We start from the raw sequence: 24,959 nt of genomic DNA on the forward strand, positions 1-24,959 counted from the left end.
GGTGTCAAAATAAAGAATTCTTGTTTGATTAATCTGTGCAGTATCTTCAGTTTGGAGAGTTATACCTCTGGGCAGAAATGGAACTTCTATATAAAGAGAATTCTGCATAATTTCTTGAGGGTATCTCCCAGAGATGCTTTTGAACTTTCAGGCAGAAGCCTGCTGCTTGCTAGCTGCAACTAGTATGGGCCGCTTGTCAATTTTGATAACACCTGCACTAAACTAAATACATTTTTAATAAATATGAAGCAGAACCATCAATTAGGCAGCCAATGTTGTGTTTCAGAACATAAAATATTTAGATTGGAAAAATTGTGGGCTTGGTGCTCTTGAAAGAAGATTTGCTGACAAAAAGAAGGGTTTCTGAAAAAAAGGAGTCTTGGAAGGAGGAGGGGCCCACAAAGAAGGTGAAGATCCCAGCTGGAGGAAAGTTCCTGGAAGTAGGGGAAGATCCAGGAGATCGGAGAGCTGCATGGAAACAAATGTCAAGGGATGCCTAGAGGCGTTGACCTGTAATGCCCAAGACTGGTAACTATGAGGGGCTGTGCAGCACAAAACCAGCACAAGTTTCTGCTTCAGTTTAACGGACCAGCAATGACCATAGAATCATCTTGGTTGGAAGAGACCCTCAAGATCACCAAGTCCAATCATTAACAGTGGCATTAAACCATGTCCCTAAGAACCTTATGGACGTGCCTTTAAACACCTCCAGGGATGGTGACTCAACCACTTCCCTGGGCAGCCTGTTCCAATGCCTGATAACCCTTTCTGTGAAGAAATTTTTCCTAATATCCAATCTAAACCTCCCCTGGCACAACTTGAGGCCATTTCCTTGCACCCTATCACTTGCTACTTGGGAGAAGAGACCAACACCCTCCATGCTACAACCTTTCAGGTAGTTGTGGAGAGTGGTAATATCTCCCCTCAGCCTCCTTTTCTCCAGGCTAAACAGCCCCAGCTCCCTCAGCTGCTCCTCATCAGACTTGTGCTCCAGACCCCTCACCAGCTTTGTTGCCCTTCTCTGACTTTGTTCCAGCACCTCAGTGTCTTTCTTGTAGTGAGGGGCCCAAAAGTGAACTTGGGGGCCCCTATAACCCTGGGCTAGAGAGTCATGGCTGCAAGAACAATAAACACCCAATCCATTTGGAATTTGTATGGGATTTGCTACTCTAGTTAGATCTCTATAAGTCAATAGGGCCTGATGGGTTTCATCCAAGGGTACTTAAAGAGCTGGCTGATGTCGCAGCGAGACCTCTCTTCATGATTTTTCAACACTCTTGGGAACCTGAAGAGGTCTCAGTTGACTGGAAGCTGGCAAACTTTTTTCCAGTCTACAAGAAGGGCAACAGGGATGACCCTGGCAACTACAGACCTGTCAGCCTCACTTCTGTGCCTGGCAAAATTATGGAGAAGATCAATCTGGGAGTTACTGAAAAACACCTGAATGACAATGCAGTCATTTGTCCCAGCCAGCACGGGTTCATGAGGGCAAAGTCCTGCTTGACCAACTTGATTTCTTTCTACAACAGTTACCCACCTAGCTGACCAAGGGAAGCCTGTCAATGTGATCTTTTTGGATTTCTTTAAAGCCTTTGATACTGTTTCTCATGGTATTCTCCTGGACAAGATGTCCAGCATACAGCTGGGTAAACACATAATGCAAAGGGAAGCTCAGACCTGGGTAATGCACCTTGGAGAAAGCCAATGAGTGTGAAATAAGAAGGTAAAAGCTCTGTTCTCATTAGTTCTAAAATAATCCCCAGTATCCAGATCCACTAGAGGCTGCCATTTACTCTGTCTCATCTGAAACACCTAGAAGGATATTTCCTGTCTTCTAAGTTATCTTTTTTTTTTTTTTTAACAGGAAGAGTACATTATTTTTTCAATAATACCAAATTCTGGTCCAGGAAATCTAGTAGTAACATTGGGAATGGTACTACCAACGTCTACCTGTGCAGAAAGTATTTCCAGTAGTACAGAAGATGAAGTAAACAAGATGTTTGTATTTCCAGAGAAAAAGTTACAAGCTACTAGCATAGTTTAAGGAATGACTTTAATGCTGAGATAGCAGTAAAGTGTTAACCACTTCACATTTTGACTCAAAACCAAAAGAATAAGGTCAAAAGTTCTGGTTTGTGGGAGAGGGAGTGAAAACAGGGAACAGAATGTTGACAAGGTATTTTACAAATCTTGAGTTGCATGAAGATAATTTTATTTATTAGTAGAATAATTCAGTAAATTAATACAATTGTAGTGATACTAATCTGGTTTTGTTTCCCTGTTTGCTATTATGAAAAGTAATAGATGCTTAGAGGTCTTGACTTAGTAAAAATAGTAATAGGTCTCCTTAACAATTGGGATGTACAGAATGGTATTGAAAGAGGGCATGCTTTCCAAAACTTCAAAAGAAAAATAACTGGAATTGCTGTGGTTTAGGCTTTTGATTTTTTTTACTTTTTTTCTTTTGTCACTCCTAAAAGTTCTGATTTTCAGCTGCAAAATAAGGAGAAACAGTAACACCTCTCATAGAAACCACACTTTGACAAAAGTGAGTATGATGCTGCATTGACAAAATATTTAGATTTGGATCCCTTATGTTCAGGTCGTAAAGAAAAAACACAAGCTAGCTAGCTGTTAGTATTCGGTCACTTGTAAAGTGACTTAGAGGGTGGGGAGGAAAGGTCACACGGAGCATAGGCTTAACTTTTCTAAATTGGCAGCTCCGGGGCTTGGGTATTCCTCCTGCCCTGCCCAGAAACCCCAGGCTTTCTGTTTCAGGCTGATTTTCCATTTGCAGGTTCAAACGGTAGCAAGGCTGAGTATTCATCTTGGAAACAGACAGACATACAGAGAACGCTGAGGTGGCTGGCTATGCAGACTGCAACAGATAAGGCACTGCCGTCAGCAGCACCTTGCTTCAGTGCTACCAGAACTCAAAGCTTGAATATGGACAGCTACCTCCCCTTTCTCTTTTTTGTCTGGTAAGGATCAAAGTTCAGTAGTTGTGCAGGTCTGACTGAAAATGAGCAAATTTTCTTCACGCAGTTACAAACCTTTCTTTTTCATAGCTAGCGCAGTCCTTATGTGGACGTAGTTCGAGAACAAGAAGATAACAGCCCAGGACAGAGTTAATGTTTTTAATTGCTGTGGTCTGAGAGCCAAGGACATTCTGAGTGCTTTGCCCACAGATGTAAGGCATCAAGGAAGGGGGCATAGATGGGGCAGAGTTTGACTGACATCCAGACTGATCAATAAGAGTATTCCATCCCATTAGCATCATGCTTCCTATTTAAGGAGAGTCAGGATCTTCTGGTCTCTTTCTCTCATGCATTCTTTGCCTTCTTTGCTCTCTTGGATGGAGCCAGGGGAGTTCTGTTAGGGACTTCCTTTAGTTCAGCCTTAGGCTATCCTGCCATTTTGCCTCTGGGCCTTTTTGCCTTTTTCCTCTTTTTCTCTCTCCAAGATTGGCTGTTGGGAGCAGGTGCTGTTTCCTGGGACTGGCTGGTTGGTGTGGATGGAGTTTGTGAGGAACTGCATTGAGTATATTTTATTTTATATTATATTATGTTTCTATTATATATATATATTTACTAGTAGTGTATTAGTATTTTGTTATTTTATTAAACTGTGTTTATCTCAATCCAAGTTTCTCCCCTTTTGATTTTCTCCTCTATTTGGGGGAGTGGGGGGTGTGAGTGAGCGGCTATTGTGGTTGTATTGCCAGCTCAGGTTAAACCACCACAGTATTGAAAGGACTCATACTCCCACTCTCTAGATTCACAAGCGCATTCATTGATCCATTTAGTTCCTAGAGAGCATGGACCCCTGTCTCTCCCATACCCCTTCCTGAATGCTGGGCCTTCTCATCTGCTCCATGGGTCTGCTACCTGCTGGCCAGTCCAGCTTGATGCTTGCTAATGAGCAGATGCACACACATGCTTATCCCACAGGCACCCCACACTCATGGGTCCCACTGACTATCAACATGACACCACTGCCTACCTAATATTCCTGACCAGACCCATGGGCTCCTACTTGCTAGTTAGTCCAGACTGAAGTTTGCCACTAAATTACATACATTTATCCCAGGTTTGGGGAAGATACAGACACACCCTGCAACAGGTGGCACAAGGGCTGTGACCCTCAATCCTACTCCAGCTGCTGAGTCCCTGCCTTTCCTTGTTCATGCTGATCCCCTCAGCAGCTGTGCCCAGGACACACGCTGGTCCCATCCTAGAGGCTAGAGCAGGCACTAACCCATGCCTGTTGCTGACACCACAGGCCTGGGGTGCCTGCAGCCCTAGTGTGAATCCAGGTGCTGACACCAAGCTCCCTCACACAGGTCTTACCTGTAGCTAGCACTCCAGGCACCCAGTGAGGTGATCTGGAGAGCTATGGCCATTCCAGCTGCTGCTGCTGAGACCCCACTTGCCCCAGTTGCTGGCATCACAGATCCCTGTGGATTCCTGTGACTGCAGTTGCTGACTCCAAATTCTCTCACACCAATCTCCCTAGTGGCTGCCAGCTCATTCTTACAGCCCTCATGTACACGGGATAGTAAGATTACATGGAAAGACAGTTAAGAAAGAATTTAATGAGAAGATAGGACAGGCACTGATGATCAGGAGCAGTGTTAAGTCAGACAAGCACATTACCAGTCTTGGTTTTCACTTTGTTCCTTCCCAACCCTTTTCCTTAACGAGTTTTGCATAGTCCCATAGACCCAGTTCAAACATCTCAAGTTGTTATTTTCCTCTTGTTTCCCCCATATGAATTACAAAGTCCAGGCTGGCCTCCAAAGCCATACCTGTAGTTTCCTAATGGCCCATCAAACAGTGACTGGAGGCATTTTGTCTTTTGCATCATCTCTGTTATCCTTTGTTTCTCAGGTCTGACCCTCTACGTGGTTTTCTTTGTGGCTTCCCCCTTTCTTTGTCATCACTTTCTGCATTGAAAAGGTCTTTGACAGGATAACCTTAATAGGGGAGATGCTTTCACCTGTCACATATCCTTACATAACCTGTCTTTATTTAGGGGGAGAAACAGCTTAGGAAGTCATGATGTTGCCCTAAGTAACTGTCTGCTTTACCTCAATATATATAGAATTTATCAGTTTCTCTGACTGAAAAGCTTTGCAGATAACAGGGGAAAAAAAACCCCAGCAGGTGACTGAAGAAAGCTGTGGCCTATATTATCTGCTCCATTACCCACAGACCTCTAGGCTTGCTGCTGCCTCAGGGTACAGTAGATGGTAGCTATGACTCAGCAGAGGACGTAGCAGTTACCAGGGCTGCTCAGTGCTCTGTTTCTCAAGGCAGTAGCCCAAAGCAGCACCCTGACTTTTCCCTTTCTACCCTATTAGCTCCTCCTTGCTTTTCTTGTGACGAAGGCCCAGGATACACAGAAGGGCAGGAGGCAGGACCTCCCTACTTTGCATGCCTACTGATGTTCCAGGATACTCAATATCCCACAAACCCTTCCTGACTGTGCTGTTGAGCAGCTTTGACTTGTTTTAGGTATAACAAATTTGGTTAAGCATAGCTTTTTTGTTGTCTTCTATAGTCCCATGCCATTTTTAGTTAGAGATTAAGGAAAAAACCCTACATTAACACAAGCGGAAAATATGAGATCTTTTCAACCTAGTTCCCAGGAATTAAATTACCTATATTTAGATGTTAGAAAACGCATTCTCTTGGTGTACCTGCCTATTGAAAATGTTTCAAAACTTGCAAATCACTTCTGAGGATGGTGGGAAAAATTAGAAAATGCAAAAAAAAAATCATTAAGAGTTGAAACCTCATGAAGCCAACCTCATGTAGTTCAACAAGAAGTGCAGAGTATTATACCTGGGTAGGAGCAACTCCATGCACCAATATGTGCTGGAGGCGACTCATCTGGGAAGCAGCTTGGAAGAAAGGGACTTGAGGGTTCTGGTGAACACCAAGTTTAACAGGAGCCAGCAACCCGCCTTCATAGCAAACAATGGTATCCTGGGCTGCATTAGGAAGAACGTTACCAGCAGATCAGATCAAGGGAGATGATCCTTCCCCTCTACTCAGCTCTGGCAAGGCTGCATCTGGAGTCCTGTGTCCAGTTTGAGGTCCTCTGTACAAGAGAGATATGGACATACTGGCAAGAGTCCAACAGCGGGCCACAAAGATGATGAAGAGACTGGAGCACCTGGAGAAGAGAAGGCTCAGGGGGATCTTGTACAGGGGAATCTGTACATAAGAAACTGAAGGAAGGGTGCAAAGAGGACAGAGCCAGGTGCAGTGACAGAACAAGAAGCAAAGGGCACAAACAGGAGGCTCCCTCTGAACATCAGGAAACAGCTTTTCACTGTGGCAGTGACCAAGCACTGGAGGAGGTTACCCAGAGAGGTTGCAGAGTCTCCATTCTTGGAGATACTCAAAAGCCATCTGAAAATGGCCTTAGGCAGCTGGCTCGCGGTGGTCCAGCTTGTACACGGGAGTTGGACCAGGTGACCCCCAGAGGCCCCGTCCAACCTCAGCCATTTTGTGATTCTGTATGAAAAAGATACTGAGTTTTGGTTATGCCAGAGGATGAAAGTTCATGAAGGTACAAAGGGCCGTTTATTTGTAGTGAGGTATTGTGGCTAGGGAATCAACAATAATGGATATGGTTTAATAAAAATTCTGCTAAATGTGAGGACACCATGTAATTCATATAAGGAATAGTCTTCCAATGCCTGCTAGGAGAACTTGCCCTCTTAGATGCTGACACTTCACAAAATTGTCCCTGAGACAGACTGTAGGAATAATCCTGCTCAAGTTGCAGGATGCTTCTCTTGTCTCTAATTTTGTTAATTTTTATTTCCATCCTCTTCTTCCCTAGTCTCTCTCTGTCATCAACCCCCATTCTTTCTATGGTCCCACTGCTGACGCCTTCCAAACGTAGTGAAGTATGACACTGCCTGAGAGAAGAGAGGGAAACGTTACCTCCTGTTAATTTACTGAGCTGTCCTAGTGCCAGGACAGCAGAGAGATATTAAAGCAGGGAAGCGGCTGCTGTGTCCAAGCATAGACTGAACAGGAGGGGGCAGGGAGTCTCTGGTTACACTTTCCCTTGCTGTCTTTCACTCACTAGTAACCTTCTCTCTCAGGGGGCTCTATGAGATTTTAGCTGAAGCCTTGTGTCTCTTTGACTCCATGATTTTGCCGTGGAGATCAGACAGGAAGACACTGCCCTGAACAACCCCTACTCTACAGGACGTTGTCTCTGGGGATATGACTGGGGATGCCTCTCCAACAAAAGCGTTCCGATACCAACAGACTCTGGTGAGTACAATATTTGCAGGAGGACAGAATGTTTCCCAAATGATAGCTGTTCCTTTCTCTGATTAAGGGGCTAAACACTTTCTTCTCCTACAAATATCTTTTCCTGTTTGTGTTGGGAAGAATCTGTGAGAGTTCTGCCTGAGCATGTCCCAGTAGTGTCTTCCTCCAAGAGAGAATGAAGTCATATTCTGCTTTTCTTGGTATGAAAATGGAAATCGTTCCTAATCCCCATGGATGAAAAATTTTACATTACTGAATTCACTAGAGAAAGAAAAAAATGCTGGAGAGACTCAGGGCTCAGTTTGCAGGGACGCCTAGTCTGCAGAGCTGCGTAGAAATGCAACTGCTGGTTGTGAACAGGTTTCCTTTTTCCATACAAGCACAGATACAGCGCTGAAACCTTTCCCTGACCTTTCTTACAGCTCCCAGAAGATGTGGTTAGGATTCTGACATGCTGGGTGTTAACAGGTGCTGTGAGTGCTTGGAGTATATTGCTCTATGGCATCTTTTGGGGGCATACCAGTGGGGTCTTGCACGGCTTTCTTTTATAGGTATTTGGATGCAGGTTCTTGCCCCAGTTTCTGGTTTAAGTACTTTAAAAGACTGCTGCCAACTGGGAGAATTAAGATTTATCGCATCTCATGAATCTTCATACTTCTCTGAACCAGTTGAGGTAGCAGTTTGTACTGTGTCTAAAAAGCCACTTCCTTTGGTAATCAAATAAAAATTGGCATCATAGACTCCAGATTGCCTAAGGAACAGCATGAATGGAAACCCAACATCTAAAAATGAATGTTGGCCTGTTCGAACCTGAGCATGCAAAGTTTTGGTAGAAGTGTTTGGAGGCAAGTAAGGCTGTGTTTGGGCTAAGGAAAACATAAAATCTCATCTTTGAGCTACTGCAAAGAAAGAGAGCAAGACTCTTGATAGAAGCTAGAACACTTCATTGAGAACCGAAAACTGAGGTGAAGACCAGAAGAGTAGTTTTCAGTCCAGCATTTTCTGCTGCTAGGCCCTGCTCTTGTGTACAATGTAGTGCCTTACAGATTAATGAAGATTTGTATGTTCTTTAGTGTGACCATATAGCCCTTTATGATTGAAAGCTTGATTTCAAATCCAGGCTTATGTAATGAATGTAAATTTCTTAGTGCTCTACATAGGCACATCACAAGCACGCACCCTCAGCACAACAGTGTTTTACTAAGAACGCTATTTGTCACTTGCAAAGTATTAACATTGCTGAAGGAGCCAATCATTACAGTGGAAAGAATGGATTATGAAATATTTCATCTCTGTTGGTCTGGCTTTCTGTAATCCAATGCAAAAAAGTAGCATCCTCAATGCCAGGATCAAGTAGCACCAACACTAGGGCATTGAGACTGGGTCTAATATACAACATAGTGGGATTGCAGTGCTCTGTTTGCACAGTATACAAACATGTGAGGTTTGTGGAGGGAGAACAAGAGTTGGGTTCTAAGATTAAACATTCAAACTGAGTTGGTTTCTGAGTTGATCAAATTGCATGAGGTACTGAGCTGTAAGGAAATTCTACAAAACTGAGCAAAAGCAATGGCAAAGAAGAGAGCATGAGACATCTTTCGATGCAGAAATAGTGACTATGCTACTTGGGGAAAATGGCTATTATTTCTTCTGTAACAGTAAGAAACTCATGAATTTCTAGAATTTTCAGTTTTAGATTATTTAGTTCAGAACTAGACTAGTCAGAGTATATGAACTAGTGACAGTTTACTTGAATGTTTGTGGGAAGACACAATGGATATTAGATTTCTTGAGTTCAAAGAGCATAATATGTATAACAAGCTAAGGCAAGTCTTCTTTGACAAAGCATTTGTACATTACTAAATAGCTGTTCAGGAGAGAAAGGAAGACAATGCACTGCATGATCTTCATTTATTCATAAATTTATCCCAAATATTTGCCTGAGAGCTTTTTTGGCTTCTGGAGAGGACAAGATTGTGTAATACAGGGTAGCTGTATGATCCCTCAAGTATCTGCCTGGATAAACCCAAAATGCTTAGTTCTTTAATTGAATTCAAGTTACTCACATCCCAGATAAACTTTATGATAAGGAGGCAACTGTGATACAACCTACTTCATTAAAGAGATGGATATAAATATAGGAATTATTTGAGAATGATCATATACTTGAGTCTTTAGGGATCACAAGCAGAGTAGCAGCTTGTTAGTGAGAGCAGCTAGTTGCTAGATCTAATCCATGCATCAGTGCTAAGTAGATGCTGAATCAGTAACCTTGATGAAGGATTAATTATTTCTCAAAACACAAAAAATTAAGAACAGTTGTAAAGATTAGGTAGCAAGTGAACAAGGGACTGTGATTCTGGATGTAGGTGACTGAGGCAGATTTCAGACACATTTGGACCTGAGTTTCTTAACAAGTTACACCTTAAAATGCTATCTTTACAAGCATACTCCTATCAAGTATCATCATTACTGCTATCCACTCCATGTAGTCAGCCATGTTAGTTCTTTCTTGTTTAAGGAGTGAACAGTAGCACAGAGCACTTCCAAACTAATGCTACATACATCAGTTTTCACACATAAAGCAGTCACTGCTCTCTGGGCATGTGGTCTGTGGTAAAAGAGATGGTATGTGATCACCTGGCTTCAAAGACTGTAGGAATGACTGCTATTTTCATCTGATTTAGAAAATCTATTGCGGTGTCACAATCCAAAACCCAAGTCACTTATGAAGCCCTTAGACCTTGAAATGAGTTGCTGGTCATCCTTCAAGGTCACAAATCATCTTTGTAAGAGTGCTGATGAGTCAGCTGGCCATTTCTCGTCCTTCAAACCCTTATGTGATTAAAGTATCTCTGCTTATTTATGTATCATGGCCACTTTATTGATTTTTTCTCCTCCTGGCTCAATCTTTTGCCATTTCTCTCCCATATTCTCTTTTAGTAATTTCTTCCCCATGTGTTCATTGCCTCTTTGTCACTTAATCTTTCACCATTCTCTTGTTTTCTTCACGTACCTTTTTCTCACTCTTGCCTTCTGCTGTGTCTCCTCAGTTTTTTCTCTGCTGTTCCTGTTCTCAGTATATATGAAGCCAAGTGTTAGGTTTCACAGCTGTGTTTTTCTCTGCGCCTTCCTCACATCACTGTCACTGGATTCTCTTCTAAAAATATCCCATGTGACCCTTTCCCTGTGCTGTCCCAAGGCAGTGGCAGGATTCTCCACAGCCCCCTTCTCCTCTTTTTCTTTCTGAAGACGTCAATCATACAGAAAATAATGTTAGAAGGCAGAAGAGACCTGGAGAACTGAGGTCATGAGAAAGAAAACTTGTGCAGATTTCTATTGCTAGTTCCAAAGCTGGAGAGGACAAAAGATGCAGGCCAGTCTCTACAGGGCAAGATGTACTTGCTGGTGACAATGAAAACAGAAAAGAAACAAATTTTTCAGTTTCTTGCTGTCTGATTAAAAGTGCAGGCATTTAGAAGCATCACCTACTGCTATTAAGGAACAATTTTTAGCTTCTCATATTCAGTCTGTGGGGGAAAAAAAGTCTTTTGCATACTGGCAGTGTTTGTTGTCTCACAGACCAGCCTCTGCTGAAACTAACAGAGGCAAAAAGAAAAGGTCCATTGCTCATCTTCCCATAAGTCAGACTGGAATTTAACATCTCAATAATATCAATAATTCAATAAGCTCAAGGTTTCCTGTTCACTTATCCACCATATCCACCTTGCTGTCTACTTCCACTTGCTTTGGCATCTACTGACTCAGTGCCATAGGCATATTTGAAGAACTGCATTCATATATCTCCCCACTTCCCACCAGTAGGATCACAGAACTAATGCCTTACCTTGTGAAAAAATTGCTGCAGAAATCGGTGATAGAATCTTGTCCTGGCTGCATGGAACAAATGCCTGGGGAGCTGAAAGCCTTCACCTGCAATGTAGAAATAGTAGTGCTCTCCTCCTGTAACCATCAGTCAGTCACTGGGCAATCAGACCTCCTGCTTTTGTGCTGTGAGATTGTGCCTGAACCTTTCCTAGCTGAGGGACAGGCCAGTTTCAGAATCCCAGAGAGTAACAGCGTGTTTCCAGTGCCAACCAGCATGCCAGCAGGAAGGCTAAGGAAAAATGAGAACAGGCCTATTAACAACTTGTTTTTTCTTAAAGAAGCATGGATTTTACTTTTAAGATTTTAGTAAGGTGAAATACACACGGCATTCATCGACTCCGGATTAGGAACAGGTTAAAGGGTGGTTGGAGTCTAGATTTACTTCTCCAGAGTGCCAGGCCCTGGAGACAAATAATGAGTTTATAGCTGTCCTATCCACTCTGTTTGCAAATAATTTTTGTAAGAACATCTTCCCAAAACAATAAAGCAGTGCTCTGTCTATCACTGCACGGAGAGATGTTTGGAGCTGCCCTACTTGTTTAAAGCAGGGGGATAGGAAATTTTGATATATATTTTGCTGTGGCCATAAGCTCCACCATGAGACCTAGCAGCCTCTTGAAGAAATTATTTCATTTCCATTTTGTATTGCTAGCAGACCTGGTCTTCATAGTTCTATTAATAATCTAAGTTTGTCTGCCAGTATTTTGGGTTTGTCTCTATCAAAGTGAAAGTAAGAGAGTCACAGAAAGATTTAGATGGGAATGGACCTCTGGCAGTATCCAGTTCAACCCCCTGCCCAGGCATGAATTTCCCTTGTTGCAAGTCATGGCTGTTGCCTCCTGCACTTCCCCTGTGCCTCTCTGAGAAGAGTCTGGCTCCATCTTGTCTATACCCTTCCTCTAGGTAGTGGCAGACAGCAAAAAGACACCTCTCTGCCTCCTTTTCTCTGGGGTGAATAAACCCACCTCCTTCAGCTGCTCCAGCCAACTTCCAGGCACAGCTTCCTGAGGTGACACACACAGCTGCACACCAGTGCTATTTATCACTGACCTATGTGCTTTTCCCACGTGGAAAGTTCAATTTAACAGTAACACATGTAGGAGAAATGGCATCGAAGACTTTGCCTGGTGCTTGGCGCTCCCTTGCCTGGCTGTTGCCCACCCACCGCTGAAGCAGTTGCAGCCTCTCAGGTGCAGGTTGGCTGTAGGAACCTTATCCCACATGCTGCAAAGGGCCTTCTCTGCTACTTGCAGAAAACCCTTTTTTTTTTACCCATCATTCAGGTACTGGGTTCCGTCATGAGGATGTCCAGAATTATATGTTTTAATTTGTTGTTTCCAAACAATCTGAGGTGTCCAGGTACGAAGTGGAGATCTCACACACCAGGAGCTGGCTGAGTAGCAGTGATGTTGTCTCTCATCACTGTAGTTGTCTATTCCTGAGAAAGCTGTTGCAACTCTAGCACGGTAGCAGTAAGAATATCTTTATACTTCAGTGAGTTTGTCCAGCTACATGTCCCTTACTTATAATGCTATGAAATTTAAGCTTTTCCACAAATTGTACAGACCTACTGTCCAAGCAAATAAATGCCAAAGGCTGGCACCATGCTGATCAGTCTAACTCTTGCCATTGATCTTGTGCTGTAAATAGTAAAATAGCCTGCTTGTGTGTAAATGGTGTAAGGGGGCATCCCACTTCTGTTTGAAACCTAATAGGGTAGCTTCATGTTATAAACTTTTTTATGGGGACAAAGAAAATACATAATTGTTTTGACAGCTGACACTTGCATGGTAATTTGTCAGTATAGCAGATTAAATTATTTCAGACAATTTTGGGGCAGGGGGTTGGAAAGACCATGTACTAGCATTCCTGATATTTCAAAAAGTTAGACCTGTTGCTAGTAAGATTGTTAACAACGGTAGCAGAGGGGCAACTGGAATTCAGAGGTTACTGTCCAAGCTGTACATCAGGTGGCATACAAAATACAGTATATGAGAAATAATGGATCAAGACATAAATGTACAGCAGATACAAATCCTCAAGGTAAACTTGGCTACTGTTATGAATCTCCACAAAATCACAGCTAATAACCTGGGCATTCTGGAGAGAAGCTGGCAGTAAACACTACATAAAAATAAGTTATTTTGTCAATGTGTGCATTAGTGAAGTAGCAGAAAGTTGCTGCTCAAAGAACAGCTTCCACATACCTGCATAATACAATGATAACTCTGTTAACTAACCTTGTTAACACAGCGAGGACAGACACAAGCAATTAATGTTGGAGACTACCTTATCTGAACCTTCTTATTTAAAGTGGTTTTATTTACTCTTAAGTGACTTAGAATTACTTGGGCAACCAGATTTTATTGCTGTTTATCTGCATGTGAAGGCATACTATGCTTTTGTATTTGATAATGGTACAAGTCTTCACACTGACCATAAGAGTAGCAAAGGCATCCTCCATAAGTTGTTAGTGCAAGACACTTCAAACTTTGGACATTGCTAACGATATAAGCAGGGTTAAAGGATTTGCTCACATTGTTAAAACCGAGCCATATATCTCTACAACAGATTCCTGCCTCCTGGTGAAGTAATTGATTCTTATGTGTCTTTAAAGTAGCCAAGCGACTGTTGGGATTGACAGTCACCTACTTCCACAAAATATTTATAAAAGGTCACGGATTAAGAGTGTTTGCCTACCAACTATTGGTACTGAGAGTAGACTCCAAAAGTATGTAAGAATACAAAGGACCGTCACCATATTTATTGCACAGTGCTAATGCAACTGTAAGTGGCACTTACACCTTTTCAAAGAAAGTCATTACTAGCAGCTCTAAAAACTATGACATGCAATATGTTCCTTTCTGATTTGGTGATGTGAGGAAACGCATTACCTTGTGGACCTCCGAGTTTGTTTCAGATTGAACTTAGGCCAGTTAGTCTTAACTGGGCAGTTTCTAGCCTATACATTCTTTGATCCAGTGTAAACTACTATAGTGACTATGGATATCTATAATCTGAGACTTGGAGCTACCCAAAGCACTACTGGGGCGCTGAAGAGAACAGAATTTGCCTGAAGATCACGTGTCAGAAACTGACAGAATATTTTGCTGTTAAAAAGAAATTACTGCTTTTAACAGCTACAGGAGAATAATTATCCGTTTTTGAGTATGTAGTCAGCCTAGGTACAGACCACAGTCCTGCAAAGAAACTTAAGAATTAGATGAAGCTTTCTTCAGACAACTGAAAGAGCCTGGAAACAGTCTGCTGGAGCAACAACACAGCAAGGCAAGCAATCCGGGAGGTTTCTGGAGTTCATTGACAACAATTTCTTAATACACATAATCAAGGAGAGAGCAAGGGGAGGTGCTCTGCTGGACCTGAATACTTACAAATAAAGAAGGACTGGTTGGGACTGTGAAGGTCTGGGACAGCCTCAAGATCTGAGGAGGGAGAAGGGCTAAAAATAAGATCACAATCTTTGAGTTCAAGAGAGCAGTCTTTGGCTCTTCAGGGATCCACTCGGAAGAATTTCATGGGATATGGCTTTGACGAGAAGAGGGCTCCAAGGGAGCTGGCTGATATAGAGGAATCATCTCTAAGCTCAGAAATGATCCATTGTGTGAACAGACACAGGCAAGTCACAGGAACAATCCCAAACCACAGATGAAATGCAAAGAGTAAATTTATTTTCATTACCTTGCTAACCATACAATCTCCAAAAAACCACCAAATTACCCAGGCAGAGGTACACAAGTGAGAACACAGGCACTGCAGAACTCAGCCCTTGCTAGAAGATCTCTGAACCCGCTGTTTTCACCTGTATTTCAAGGATTCGAGTAAGTGTTTTTTTTCCTTTGTGCTGTGATCTTTCTTACAGCAAAGCATGGATGTCGAGCATGTTTGATAAGGTGCCCTTGAGTTTCTCACTGGTGTATGTTACCACAGAGGTTCTACTTCTCAAGCACACAAGGCCAAAAACCAGTTAGTGTGATATATGTGTTTTTCTACACCTCAGCTGCAGCCACTTGAGAGTATTTGCAGCTCTTCTCCTCACAAATCTTCTGTTATATTCCCACATCCATCCTGATGAGCAGGAAATCAAGCAAAAGCAACAGGAGGTCTGCATGAATGACCAAGGAGCTCCTGACTAAACTCAGACATAAAAAATGTAGAAGTAGGGTCATGGGACCTGTGAGGAATATAGAAACACTGGCCAAGTGTGTGAGAATGAGTTTAAGAAAGCCAAAGCTAGACAAGTAGACCTCAAAGTGGATTGAAATCTGGCTGAACTGCAGGGCTCAAAAGATTGTGATCAGTAGCACAAAAGCCAGCTGGAGGCCAGTTGTTAGTGAGGTGCCCCAGCTTTCAGTACTAGTTCCCATACTGTTGAAGTTCTTCATTAATTATCTAGGTGATAGAAATGAGTAAACTTTCAGCAAATTTGCAGATAATACAAAACCTAGATGAGTAGTTGGTACACTGTACAGTTGCACTGCCACTCAGAAGGACCTTGACAGACTGCAGGAATGGGCAGAGAACAACTTCATGAAGTTCAACAAAGGGAAATGTCGAGTCCTGCACCTGGGGAGGAATAATCCAATGCAGCAGTACATGTTATGGACTGACTGGCTGGAAAGCAACTTGATGGAAAAGGGCCTGGGGGTCCTGGTGGACACTAAGTTGAACATGAGTCAGCAACATGCCCTTGCTGCAAAGAAGGCTAATGGTATCCTGAGCTGCATTAGGAGGAGTGTTGCCAGTATGTTGTGGGAGGTGATCCTTCTCCTCCACTTAGCTGTGATGAGGCCACATTTTCTCTAGTCTTATTTTCCTACTTCTTAGCCCATAGTTCTAAAAAAATACTGAGGCAGTTATTATTATGACCATTCTGTTTAACCCCAAGACCTGATTCTTAAGTAGTAAAAGTCAGCTAAAATAGTAACAGTTGGACAATTCTCATGTATGCAAAACTAGAACATCTGTTCCTCCTACCCGTCATCGCTTTACATTTATTGTGAATGTTTCATCTGTCATTTTATCACTCAGTCATCCTGTTAAGGTCCTTATACAATTCTTCAGTCAGCCTTTGTTTTTACTCCTCTGAATAACTTAGCAACCAACTGTGAGCCCTTTTCCAGACCAGATAAGTATTTGATATTACACTGCTTGGCATCAAGTTTATTATCAGTGGTAGAAGACAAGGCACTGAGTGTATGCTGCTTTTAGTTCCAATTCCATACAGAAATAGGGCATGTTGGAAATCTCATTTCCGTTAGTTGGAAGTCCATAATGCTCCAGGCCCATAGCTAAAAAGAACTGCAGGTTCACCTAAGCTTTTCAGGACCAGTAAAAGTAAATGCAAGATTAAATACATCACAGCTGTGTATCATAGTAGTGATAGAAGAAACAGCCACTGTGGTGTAGGAACTTCATTCCAGAGGTACAGGAAAATCTTCCTCTTGAGAAGGTTAAGAAGGGTCTGAGTAAAGTTCTCCTCTTGCTTAAACATATGTTTAAATTCTTCATGGGAGGGTGCATATTCTAACTGAGATGATCTATTGACTGCCTCATGTAACAGCTTCTTAAATGCTGCTTCCTTGACCTATGGTGAATTCACTCAGAGCACGACACAAAGCAGTTAACCGCATAAAGACATGAATGTTTTTCCATCCGTTTACCTTTCACAGTGCTAAAGGCAGACATATCAGAACTGGTGCAAGGAAGGGAATGTGACTGTCCTTTCTTTATGCCACTCACGATTTTGAGGCAGCTGTAAAGGTTCAGGCCAACACTGAAAAATCTTGAATTACTGTGTGTTCCTCTGTTTTCTCTCTTCTTTACGTTTCAAAAGCAGCCTGAATTACTCTTACCCCGTGACCCCTAAAGAGTTCCTTTTTTTTTTTTTTAATACTCATCCTTATACCAAAAGATAAAATACCAGACTCGAGACTTTGTCTGTAAATGTGGAATAAGGGAAACTAAAAAGTTCAAGGTCTGATACCTTGTGATTAGGCAGTGTCAAGGTTTGATTGCACGGCGACAATAAACCGCGGCAGATGCTTTGTTAACCCCCATCTTCCTCCTGCCCCCCCCCCACCTCGCAAAGTACAGGTGATAGGAAGGCAAAGAAGGACAAAAAGAGAGAGCTGGAAAAAATTAAAAACGTTTTACTAATGCTGCTAATAAAATAGAGAAAATAATATAAAATATACAGAACCAATCTTCAAAGTCCCGGCAAATCTCAGCACTGCTCCGGCAGCAGCAGAGCCTACACCCAGAAGTCCTGGGCTGGACTCTACAGCAAACCGGAACTGGATTCAGTCTGTCACTAGGCCTCGGTTCGCAGGGACGGCAGGCAGGGTCCTTCCCAGATGTTGGCCATAGTCAAAGAAGAGAAAAAGGGACGAGGCCCTCGTGATCAACCATTTTTATATGAAACATCACGTGAATGGGATGGAATACTTCTTTGATCAGTTTTAGTCACCTTTTCAGTTCGCCCCTCCTTGCCCCTCTCACTTATGGGATGTGCATCCTTATCAGCGACCTTGCATTCCATTGCTATGTCTACCAAAACGTGTATCCTACTTTAGAAAAGTGCAGTTACTGAGAAGACTTTAGCTGAAAGGAAAATTCACTAAAAGAGAGACTTGTCTTGTTTTTAACAAAACCAGGACAGGCAGGTACACAGTGTAACAGGCAGCTTGTTCTGTGCGGGGCTTAGGCAGCGTGGGCTATTCCAGCCTGACTAGCAGCCCTTCATTGCAAGCCCACAGAAAGAGGGAGTCAGAGTATCTGCAAGAAGTAGCCCTTCCCCATGGAACCTTTCACTCTCCATTCAGTTCTAGCCCTGAGCTACCTCTTGTCACCCTTATTCTTTACTTTTGCTGTTCTGTCACTGTGGGAAACTGCAGGTAGGCTACCTGTAGGCATAACGATATTAAAGAAACACCACCCCTGAGGCATTAATCACAATGGTTTATATTTGTGAGGCAATACCAACAACGACCATAAGTGCCCTACTGGTTCAACCCTTGTGAGCTCTGTCCCACTCATTCATCTCAGCAGTATCTTAGGCTACAGAACTCCAAGTGCTGGGCAAGTACTGAATTGACCTTTTTCTTCTGGGAAAGAAACAGAGGGAATTCACGTATCCTCAGTTGGTAGCAAGAGATTCACTGAATATACTGGCTTAATATTTCTTGATGTGTTGTGTTTTCCAGTCATGTTCATTTTATATTCTACTCAGACATCTAACTCCTGATACCCTATAGAACCTGATATCCTTATAGCAAGTCACGTGATTGCTCAAACCCCAGGAAAAGAAGAAAAAATTACTTGGTGATATAGCTTCTTGCTACAGACTGTTGTAAATAGTGACCTTGTACAGGAGGGACAGACCAGCTGCAGGAATCAGGCTTCTGATGCTGGACATTAAGAAGGTTGTCAGCACACTTTCAGACTGAAGATTTACGAGAAGACAACAGGTGCAAAAGTATCTTTTCTTCAGGTCATTTCTGTGAAGGATAGTAAAGTTATAAAAAATTCTGTATCCTTGAGTACAGAGTCTGTGAACAATCAAATTAGACATAGAAAGCAAATAGGGTTCAATTGAAAGTGCCAAAACAAGAATCAAAGCAGTGGTATACCTACTTCTATGAAAATGCTAGAATTATTAAAATTAACGTGTAGGACCAGTCTCTTGTCCTAACAGGAGATACACCAGACATATTAAAAACTTTGTGGTAGACAGTCAATAGGAAATCATAATACCGGAATGCAAAATATGCAGAAAGATAAGGTAAACCATACTAGTGGTAGAGTAGTACTATATGCTGATGAGAACCTGGATCAAACTAATGAACTCAGCATCAGAATAGGTTGAAATTTCAAACCTAAATAGGGAGTGTATAGTGTTGGATCTGCATCACCACCTTCTGAACCCAGATTGCAACACTATGATATGTTGATTGTGATCAGAGCGCCAGCTACGGCAGAAACTACAGTAACAAAAAACTGCAATGACCCCTGTATAGGCTGGGCAAATGTCACATTGAGATGTGAAGTAGACATAATCAGAGATTGTGGAATATTCAGCTAGGAAGTCTACAAATGGTTATGACTAGATACTGTGCTAAACAATTCAACTTCTTAGTTGAAACCACTACTTCATAGTGACCACAATATGCTCGGAGTCAATACCCCTATGGAAGCAATAGAGGTCAAAAAATCCACTAGAATGGGTCAAACAGAAAACAACATAGAAATGAAGAAACCTTTTAATCAATTATGAGACATGACCAAAAAAAGGAAAACATTTCCAGAAGACATGGAGGGTATTGAAGGACACCATATTGGTATCTAAACAGGTTCACGTACAAAGCCCTCAGTCCTCCTTTTATCTGCTTCAGATCCTTAAAAGTGATGTAATCTTCCAGGATGCGGATCGTATGCTTGCTAGGACCCTCTTTTTCTCCAAGGTGTAGAGGAAATGTGAGATATTATCTCGTCTCCCAAAGGAACTGCATGAATGACCAGGAAAAACAAAAAACAAACAACACTGTAGGACAAGCAGACTTCCAAATATGACAGCTTATCCCACTTGTCCCAACACTCACTGTAGAAAGATGGCTCACAAGACAGGTAAACACCCATCCAGCTCCAAAGCCAGCTGTTACATCTGCTCTGTTGCTACATCCTTCCAGTGGCAGCCATCTTTATGTATGGCTGTGGCAAAATAGCCAGGTACACACAATTTCCCAAAGCCTTTGTCCCTGTCTTTCCACTGGTCCTAAAATCCCCATGTTAAAATGTACAGTGGGCCAGCAAGAAGTGACATCAGACCTCACACAAGAGTACAAAGTTGTCCAGGAAGGACAACAGTTAAGTGTCAGAGGCTGTCTGTGAGATGTTAAAATGCAAGATGCAGATTCTCTCTAGCCAGGAGTGGCTCAGCCTGATCTCTTCCACTTGGATGTGGATGAAGGAAGAACTATTATCAGGTTGGAGGTGATACCAGCTGTTCTTTAGGGAGTGCTGACCTCCTGCCTTCCTGATGATATCTGCCTCTTATTTCCAGTGCTGCTCTGTAAGCAGGGCAGAAGCAAAATTCACAGCCGGAGTCAGACACTCCTATGAACTGATACTGCTGAGAAAGGAATCCTGCTAAAATTGACATTGCAGACCTAGTATCAGAACACAGATATTAAAGATGTTAATGTACTTCCAAACTGATCTGAATGTGCAGCAGCTGATTTAGTACAACGATCATGTTCCCAAGCATTCAAGACTATAGGTCAAGAGAGGACAGGGTTGTAATGATCAGTGTGGCAAAACTCTGCATGAAATTGTATAGACAGACATGTCTGTCCAAGTGGTCTGCCACAAAGTACATTTAGATTGCCAAGGTGAAGGTTTCCTTCAGAAACACAATGGAAAACCCTCCTGCCCAAAGCAAGGAGAGTACCCTGCCCCTACAGGGACCTTACCTCTATCCCATGGGGTTTAATGATGGGATTTTGGGCTGCTTCGCTTGGAAGCAGAGAGAAGGGGCGTGAGGAACCTTCTGGCCAGCAGTGGTGATGCCAGTGGTACCAGTAGCGTTATATACCAGCAAGTTCTGTAGCCAGAGCTGTGGTCCCCATGGTACAGGCAAGCACTCTGCCCTCTGGGTCCCCTTCCCTCCTTAAACAGGGCCCTCACTGATGAAGATGAGGTTGTACTCTGCCATAGCAAGGGTAAGCTGCATCTTCTTCCAGAGCAATGAGTCTTCAGCAGGTGGCACAGCTTGTCCCTCGGCATGATGGTTCTGAGGAACCTGTGGACTTGTCTGAGCCCCTGGTCCTTATATTGCCCAAAAGCCGGTGGTGGCCTGGGACATTTCTGTCCCTCGCATGCTAAGTAAAGGTCCCCAGCCCAGCCCAGCCAGTGCACCTGGCAGAGACCATCAACTCCCCCTGACACAAGCAGGAGAGGGACTGGGATTTGAAATTTTCCACCAGGATCATCTCTGCCTTTTTTTTCTGACTGATCCCTATCAAAATATGCTATAGACATACTACTATTTGCGGAACAGAATATGACTCTGGTACCGATAGGCAAAAATTGAGTTACGGCCCAGACCAAGGGCAGTGTCTGAACAAGATGCCACAAATGCTCTCAGTGATTTTTGCTGACTCTGAACACCAAATAATGCGCACGAGCAAGACTGTGAGCAATGCTATTAAACATACAAACACGGCATCAAAAATCCATAATTTCTCTGAGTTAGCAGCTTCTAGAACTTATTTCAGTTCTCAGGTTAAAGGAAAGTTAGAATAGTTCCCATGATTTATCCTCTGCACCTTCTTTTTCATTGGCCTATTATCCCTCCACCACTCCTGACTTTGGTCAATAGTTTCTAATGTCGATCTACAGCCCTTCCCTGAATTCCTGTTCCAGGTTTAATATTTTTAGATGGTGTGGACATTAAATGTTAGCCCTGGGACACAATACCATTTGTGGAGCACTTCCTGCACTTTTTTCCTGCTGATTTATCTTGTCCTGGGCTTGAAATACTAGGCTACCCGTCTCTTTGACATCTGAAGATTATTGCTTCCACATGCCCCTGGGGTACTTTTTACACCTTTTTCCCCTTGTGACAGTCAAAATTGGCTCCTGCTGGTAAGTATACAGCAGCTTTAGTTTAATGAGTTCCTCAGAGGAAATACTTTATGCAACCTTCATGCGGAAGTGTGACCCAGTACTTCAGTCTGGATGCACTTGCTTGATACAGTTCTTCCCCCAACACTTGCCTACAAGTCAAAGCAGGGGGCTGATAAAAGAGGGAGTCCAGTGAACGTCATGCTGACTCTGACTGTCATCCTTGTATCAGCAGCCAGTGATAAAAGGAAAGGTTATTGTCACAGAGGAATTGCTTTACCCTCATTTGTGATGGATTTATTATTCTGGCTGCCAAGAGAACTACTATCTTCCCACTGTTTACCTTCGTCTTTATCTCATATTACTACCGGCAACTGTTTTACGGGAAACAAGCAAGACCCCTACTATGCAGGAGAGTTAGATGGTTTTGTATGGGTATCTGCATTTGGATGGGAGAAGGAGAAGGAAAACAGGAAGCTTAGTCAAAACTGTACAAGATTTACTAGTATAACTTTGATAGTAAAGAAGGTATTTAAAAATATCTCACTGTAGTGATAACACATCTGTGCTACAACTTTTATATTGACATAATTCATCTCAGCTGAGACAGTCCAGGACACACTACTACAGTCAGCAACTAGTACTCGTCAGCCATGGAGTTCATATAAGCAGTTTATAGCATTTGCTCTAATAATGGTGAAAGTCTGAAATGTAAGCAAGACCCAAGTGCTACTGAGAAAAGGTTTATGGTTGCTTATGTCTCTGCTGCAATCAGAAAAGATGGTCCCTTTCCTCATTTCTAGGTATATTCCTGACCCCTTCTTTTCTAACATTCATGTGGCCATGCATCAGCTGGAATGGAGACCTCAGCTGGCTGAAAATTATTATTTTGTTGCATCACGCTTCTTGATTACTAGTTCCAGTACCTAACAAATTAGGACTGTCCTTTTCAACCAGTCTGCTCCTTAAGTCCTCTAAACCAGTAGTGTGATAACCCTGTCAGAGAGATCAATAGGCTCTAGGGCCTCAAAGAAGTGGCTTTTCAAGCATTTGAAAGTTGAGCATGGAAAATAAATTCTTTCCTTGCATACCTCTAATCCTAGCCATGGCCTCCTTGAGATATTTGTCCATACTCAAGGTCCCTTCTTCTTGCCCAACCCCAGCTAAAGTATATCCCTAACGTATCCTTGAAACCTTCTCTTTTCATCTCAGTTCAAATAATTTTGCTTCAGAGGCTAGCCCTCCTCCTAAACTTTTTAGGTGTGACCACATCTTTTCCTAGTTGGCCATGGCTTATATAAGAGGCAGCGTTCTTCTCTTGAAATTAGCCACATCCAATACAAAACCAGGAGCCCTAGCACAACCTGTGCCAGCCCAGTTCCACACAGCTTACCACTGCCTTTTCTTTCCACCCTTATGATGTCAGTCATGCTGCTGTGTAATTGCATGATTGACAGTGCAATTATTAATGTCACCTGCCTAACAAGCAATCTACAGGGAGGAGGGGAAGAAAGGCACAAATTATCTACCATACACTGCTTACCATCTCTCAAGGATCGTTTTAGCCAACAACAAAATACAGGTCATGTTGCAGGTGACTTATTAGGGAACATTCACCATTTGTAATTAGAGTTCATTATGTAGATGAGCAATTTCCCAGAGAGCCTGGAATAATAACAAATTCACAAGATTAGAAGCATCCCTAACATGTTTTGATCACTAGGGATGAATCTGTATTTCCTAGATGTTTTCTTCTGCTAAAAATGTCTTCAAACTGATGACTTCGGAGAATGTTTGTGATGCAACATCATTCTCCTAAAAAAATGGGGAATCCACTTAACACACTCAATTGAGTGTTTGCTAGTTCTTATTGACTTTAGCTGCTTTTGGATGCTTAATGCAGTTATTAAAAGTGTTCTGCCTCTCAGCAGTCTAATTTTACTTTTTTAAAAATTATTTTTTCATTCTGTTTTTGATACTTTTATACACACTGTGTATATTCAATTTGCCCTCAGTTTGTTCTAAGACAAGACAATCAGATCTCTACCCCAGCAGTAAGACACTTCTTCGTTTGGAAAGCTATTGAACATATTTAAGGAAGAAATTATTTAACAGAGGCTACAGGGTGCTGTAGAGTAGAGAGTGAGTGAGGGGACTGAGGGTTACAATTTAAGAAGAGGGGCAGCTGTAGGGGAGGAGCTGTCCAAGCTGTGAAAGTGCAGAAACGATCTCCTGGGCAATGGAGTGTATGCACAAAGTTTTAGCACCTCAGAAGGTCATCAAGTTATTTGCAAGCAAGGTGGCAGTGGGTGGGGGAGAGTTGTGTGTAAACTATGTGTGTATTTCTGTGCTTCCTGACTTATATGCTTGAAGTTTTCTGTGCTTAAAAAAGTCAAATAATCTCATTTTTATTCTAGTAAAGACTGTTCTATTTTGAGTTTTGAAGCCTGTGTGTCCTGACTAGAGAGCTCACCAGGACATCTAGTCAGATCCATTTTAAAGTTCTGGATGATTTGGGATCCATTTATAAAACCTAGTTTTGCTATCTTCTCTTTAAACTGATTTTCTGTGTCTTGCTCGTGCTGCTGTTTTCTTTTTTTTTTTTTTAAGTTCTCTCTGCTTGTTCTTTTTTGCTCTCAGTTCCAAACTGTGTCCGTACTCTGATGTAAGATAAGACAACCTCAAACTAACAAGCATCAACATAGATGTGGCTTTGTTTCATTTAATTTTGGGGTGAATACACAAAGTGTTCTGTGCAGACTGTCACAGTTGGGTTTTTTCTGGAATAGAGATATAACCCTGCCCCTTTAAAGCTCATTTAGTTTTTGCGAAGTCATGGCATATCATAATGTCATATCATGTCATACCACAATGTCATATCATGTCATACCACAATGTCATCATGTCATATTATGATCTGTTCAAGTTTTCTTCCAAGTTCATCTATTCCAATATCTGCTTCAATGTCTCCTTTGTGTCTCTGTGTTCCTGTTAAGTATTTATCTGCTTGCAGTTGTGAGATCTATTTTTTTTTTTCTGTCCTGCCTCTCCTCTGGTAACATCATCATCTCTCTACATGTTATCAAAAGCTGATGATTCTGAAAATGTGCCCTGTTTCTGTCAATTCTGCTC

At 42.3% G+C, this 24,959-nt stretch overlaps 1 protein-coding gene across 7 annotated transcripts in view; it reads left to right on the forward strand.

Moving 5' to 3' along the window:
- The first annotated feature begins 7,027 nt into the window (after positions 1–7,027).
- The window catches only part of CLCN1 (chloride voltage-gated channel 1), a 67,193-nt gene continuing 49,261 nt past the window's right edge, over positions 7,028–24,959 (forward strand). For all 7 annotated transcript variants that reach the window (XM_065658626.1, XM_065658634.1, XM_065658644.1 and 4 more), the window contains exon 1: positions 7,028–7,298. In XM_065658626.1, coding sequence (XP_065514698.1) covers positions 7,248–7,298 — 51 coding nt within the window. In that variant the 5' untranslated portion in view covers positions 7,028–7,247. The remainder of the gene's footprint in view (positions 7,299–24,959) is intronic.

The sequence above is a fragment of the Caloenas nicobarica genome, chromosome 1 (assembly GCF_036013445.1).
Source record: "Caloenas nicobarica isolate bCalNic1 chromosome 1, bCalNic1.hap1, whole genome shotgun sequence".
NCBI lineage: Eukaryota > Metazoa > Chordata > Aves > Columbiformes > Columbidae > Caloenas > Caloenas nicobarica.